Source organism: Palaemon carinicauda, chromosome 7 (assembly GCF_036898095.1).
Source record: "Palaemon carinicauda isolate YSFRI2023 chromosome 7, ASM3689809v2, whole genome shotgun sequence".
Taxonomy (NCBI): Eukaryota; Metazoa; Arthropoda; class Malacostraca; order Decapoda; family Palaemonidae; genus Palaemon; species Palaemon carinicauda.
In genome coordinates, this window is record NC_090731.1 from 73,900,717 (window position 1) to 73,906,176 (window position 5,460).

The 5,460-nt window shown below is 28.1% G+C and overlaps 1 protein-coding gene across 1 annotated transcript; it reads right to left on the bottom strand.

Annotated features, from left to right (window-relative positions):
• Window positions 1–3,359: 3,359 nt before the first annotated feature.
• Window positions 3,360–5,234, bottom strand: LOC137644376 (heat shock 70 kDa protein cognate 4-like). Its single transcript, XM_068377360.1, has one exon. The coding sequence runs from the start codon at window positions 5,232–5,234 to the stop codon at window positions 3,360–3,362; it is 1,875 nt and encodes a 624-aa protein (XP_068233461.1).
• Between the last annotated feature and the right edge of the window lie 226 nt (window positions 5,235–5,460).

The following is a 5,460-nucleotide window of genomic DNA, read 5'->3' on the forward strand; positions in this document are numbered from 1 at the left end:
TTGGGTATCTATTCCATGACAATATATTACGTTCTTTGTCTGTTAAATCATGTAAATTAAACAAAGATTTTATTGTAATATCATATTTAGAAAAGTAATTTTCAAAAATAAATTTATTGATATTTCTAAAAAAATCTTCAAATTTCAGTTCTTTACTTATATTACTAGATGCCATATATGAAAAATATTCAATCCAATTATTATAAATGGCAGTTACATAATCGTGACATTTTTTTGAATCTGAATATATTAACGAAGCAACCGGTGTAGCTTTTATACTATTCATGGGACCTAGTACTCTGAATAATTTATCCATTTTCATTTCAAGAATATCAATTCGAACTCTTAGGTTCTCCGCTTCATTATTAGATATCATTTTTTTTTCTTCGTTTGTTGATCCCACTAAAAAGGTATCAGATATATATCTTTGTGGGTTTATATGTTTTTCGTTTGAAATAATAATTTCGTTTTTGATTGAAGAATATCTTTTTCTTTTTTTTTGGTTTTCTCTTTGGGTCATTTTTTAAATTATTTAATAAAAAAATATTGTCGTTTTTAAATTTTATATAAATATATGTGTATATCATGCACACACACATATATACCTTGTTATATATTCTTTTTCAAATCCTAAGAGCAAATCTTTTTAGATAAGTCACACATTCTAAAAAAACATGACTACTAAATCAAAATTAAATTTTGTAAATGGTAATAGTTGTAGTAGTAGTAGTAGTAGTAGTAGTATTAATGGCGATAATTATATTAACGTTGAATACCAAAATGGAAATTTAAAACACAACACTAAGTATTTCAAAGATGATGATAAAATAGGAGAGGAAAACGACAACAACGACAACAATTATAATAATAATAATAATAATAATAATAATAATAATAATAATAATAATAATTGTTTTAGAAAATTAAATTGTGATTATAGACAACATATAAAATATAATATAAATGAACTGAAAAACTTACATTTTCACATACGAGAACTGAAAATCAAGATTACTAATCTAATTGAAAAAATGGATAATACTTGTTCATCTGAAAATAATATTAATAATAATAATGATAATACAATTGATATTTTTTATAATAATCCTTTATTTTTATATAATACACCATCACCATCCTTTTTATCTACCTCATCCTTTTCTTCGTATATCATGCCCATAAATGAAAATTGCGACCCAAAACAAATACATCAAAGCTTAATTTATGGCTATTCAGATTATTATAAATTTATCATTGGTAAACGTGGAAAAAAAATTAATAATTTAAGAAAAAATATAATGTTATTATTGATATACCCGATAAATACTCACCAGAAAATCAAATCATTATAATGGGTCTCTGTAAACTCAACGTACTAAATACCCACATAAAAATTTTGAATACTATTGCATACGCCCTGAATTTTTCTAATTAATAATAAAACCTTTTATATGTATATATAGTTAATATACTGTACACATTATACAAATAATTGTCTATTTCAAAAAATTGACACTAACTTTCCATTGGATATACTTGTATGAATTTTTTCATATAAATTTTCATATTGTGATATAGATATCGCCGGCTTAATTTTACTAGGTTGAATAATGGTATAATAATGTTTTATACAAATAGGACAAGGAATCAAAAGTGGAATTATGTGAATAAATGCATATAAATGCTCTGGTAAACAATTAGTTTTAGAATTTTTATTGTTGGCAGCATTTATTGAAAAGGCATGAAAAATATTCCAATATATTGGTCCCCAACTTGCCGGTCCATATAATTCAGGGGGCAACTTTGAATAATTAGAAAAAACCGTTTGATTAACATAGTGAATTGAATGTGGAGGAATTAATGAAATCTCTTTTATTGTATCACAGCATCCTGTGTTATATAAAGTTTTGGATAATTCTTTGAGTGTGTTCACTTTATTGAATTCGAGATTTTTTGTGAATAAAATTTGTTGGTAATTATGTTGACTACTTTCATTTTCTAGATACCATTCCAAGAAAAGGTGTTCAATTTCTGTTTTTTTATTTTCTATATCCTGGGGATTGTTGTTGTTATTATTATTCTTCTTAGTCAAGAAAACAATCTCCCATAACTGTTTTTCAATTTGTTGGGGACTCTTAACCTGAACTTTATAGCTTTCGTTGTTAATTGTTGTGTTTACTAAAACCTCTAACATTTCAAAAAATCTTTTAATTGGATTTTTAATTTCTAATAATAATAATAGGTTATCATTGTTTTCATGTGAGTACCATCTTAAAATAGAAAATATAGAATTGGTAAAAAATTCGGGGAAACATAAAATGGCTGGGTATTCTTTACAAGATTTTAATTTATAGAACATTTTCCAATTAAATAATAACTGAATTTCACCTTGTGATGATATGAAATCAATAGGAAAATTAATTGTTTTGGGGTCCATCTTTTTTTATTATGAAAATTATTTATACTAAAATAGTATCGCTGTTTACTACATCTACAATGGTTTGTTTTATTTCATTATCAGGATTCATTTTTACAATAGTATTGATAAATGCCTCTCGAAATTTAGAAATAAACATCGTCTTCGTAGTTTGATTAATATATATATAGGCAAATAAACGCGGGTCTAGTCTCGCATACATGACAACTTTCCCCTTTCCGCCATTCTTCAAGTAATATACTCTATCAATGTTTCCTACATCAAATTTAAATTGAGTTAGATCATCATCACCTTCAATATAATTATATATGTAATCAAACTCAACATTGAAATTAATACCCTTTATAGCATTTTCAAATTCATCTGGATAGGCAATGTGATTGCAGTTACTTCTATATCTATGGTGGATTGCTCTAGGATATGGCTTTAGCGTCATTACCCCAGTGTTATCTAATTTCAGGTTATTATAAACAGTTTGCCTCAGCCCATTTTCGATGTAAATAACTTGAAGAAATAAATTAGGGTCTCTTGCCCAAAAAATATACCCTTCGTTTTCAAGTCCATCATTCCACGTAGCTCCGTGCATATAGAAATACAATACCAACTTCTTATTTTTTAAATCATTCATTCTTCCAACCATTACACACTCATTTACATTTTCATAAAATGGTGATTCTTTGTGGTGTAAATAATATAGTCGATCAGTGGCATGTACATTTATATATTTTAAATCAAAAGGGACATCTTCTTTATCGACATCTAAATAATAATGAGAAAATGGATATTGTTGGTGTATCCAGAACGGGAAACTACATTTTAAAAGATCTATTGGGGCATTTATTCCTTCTTGGTAACTTTTGAAATTATTCATTTTTTAATATGTAAAATTTTATGTTAATAAATTATGAAAACCCTTCTCTGTTTATTGGTCAACTACTTCAATGGTTGGGTGGAATTGATTATTATGTAAATTTGATTCATTTCCCCCAAGTATATGTTCATAATACTTTTTTATTTCTTTTAATTTATTTTCATAATCTTTTTGTTTAGCAGAGGGGGTTTCATCAATCCACTTGAGAGTACTTTCTAATTTTGATTTAAATATATCTATATTACTACTGTTATTATTTATGATATTATTTTGTATTTCTAAGCAATATGATTCTAATTTACATTTAGCTTCTATATCGTTTCTTAATTCCCGGTCTTGAGCAGCATACATTTCAGCTTCTTTGATCATTCGATCTACCTCTTCTTTGTTTAATCTTCCCGAGTCATTAGTTATAGTAATTTTTTCTGATTTGCCGGAAGATTCTTCGGTTGCTGACACATTTAATATCCCATTAGCATCAATATCAAATGTAACCTTAATTTTAGGTATACCCTTGGGTGCCTGGGGTATATTATTTAATTGAAACCCCCCCAAATAATTATTATCTTTAGTTTTAGTTCTTTCTCCTTCATATATTTTAATATTAACACATTCTTGGTTATCACTATACGTAGTGAAGTTTTCAAATTTGCTAGTAGGAATTGTCGCGTTTCTTTTAATCAAGGTAGTCATAATATTACCGGCAGTTTCAATACCCAATGAAAGGGGAGTCACATCCAGTAATAATAAATCTTTGATCTTATCAGATTTATCTCCACTGACAATGGCAGCTTGAATGGCAGCACCATAGGCTACAGCCTCATCTGGATTAATCGACTTATTCAAATTCTTTTCATTAAAAAAAGTTTGAAGGAGGTTTTGTATTTTTGGAATACGCGTAGAACCTCCAACCAAAACAATTTCATCGATGTCACTCTTATCGAGCTTAGCATCGATTAACGCCCTTTCAACTGGCACTAGAGTGTTTTTGAATAAACTCCCAAACAAATTTTCAAATTTAGCGCGAGTAATGGTAGTATGAAAATCAATTCCCTCATATAACGAATCAATTTCGATTGTCGCTTGTGTAGATGAAGATAAAGTTCGTTTAGCAGTTTCACAGGCAGAACGAAGACGCCTTAATGATCTTTTATTGTTGCTTAAATCTTTTTTATATTTTTTGCTGAATTCTCGCGTAAAATAATCTAATAAAATACTATCAAAATCTTCTCCCCCAAGATGAGTATCTCCTGCTGTTGATTTAACTTCAAAAATGCCATCATTACTAATATTCAATATAGATACATCAAAAGTCCCCCCACCCAAATCAAATATTAAAACGTTTTGTTCTTTTGTATCATTATTTAATCCATAAGCGATGGCGGCGGCTGTGGGTTCATTAATTATTCGAATAACATCAAGTCCAGCGATGGTCCCAGCATCTTTGGTAGTCTGTCGCTGAGAATCATTAAAATAAGCCGGAACTGTAATAACAGCTTTATTTATATTTCGACCTAAATAATTTTCTGCAATTTTTTTCATTTTTGATAATATCATAGAAGATACTTCTTCTGGGGTTAACACCTTTTTCTCTTTTTTATATTCGACTTGTATTTTTGGTTTATTCTCTTTGTCAATAATTTCATAGGGTAAGATTTTAATTACTCGTTGAACGCAATCATCTATATAATTTCTGCCCATTAACCTTTTTACATCAAAAATGGTATTTTTTGGATTCAAGGCACATTGATTTTTTGCCGTTTCCCCAATAAGTCTTTCGGTGTCATTGAATGCAACATGAGAAGGAGTGGTTCTATTTCCTTGGTCATTAGCAATAATTTCAACTTTTTCATTTTGAAAAACAGCAACACACGAATAAGTAGTTCCCAGGTCAATACCAATAACCGGAGAATTATTATCCTCCATTACTAAAATATTTAGCTATCTACTATATGTTACTTGGTCGTAAATTAGAAGTCTAATGATGTATTGCAGTTCATATTCTGGGGTTTATATACATATACAGATGTACAGTGCAGCTACTATTACATATAACTGAATAACAGTAACAATAAAATAATTATTTAAAAGTTATTAAAATTTAATAAAATTCAAAAAAGTTAAGATAATATTTTGCTTGGTTATGATTTTT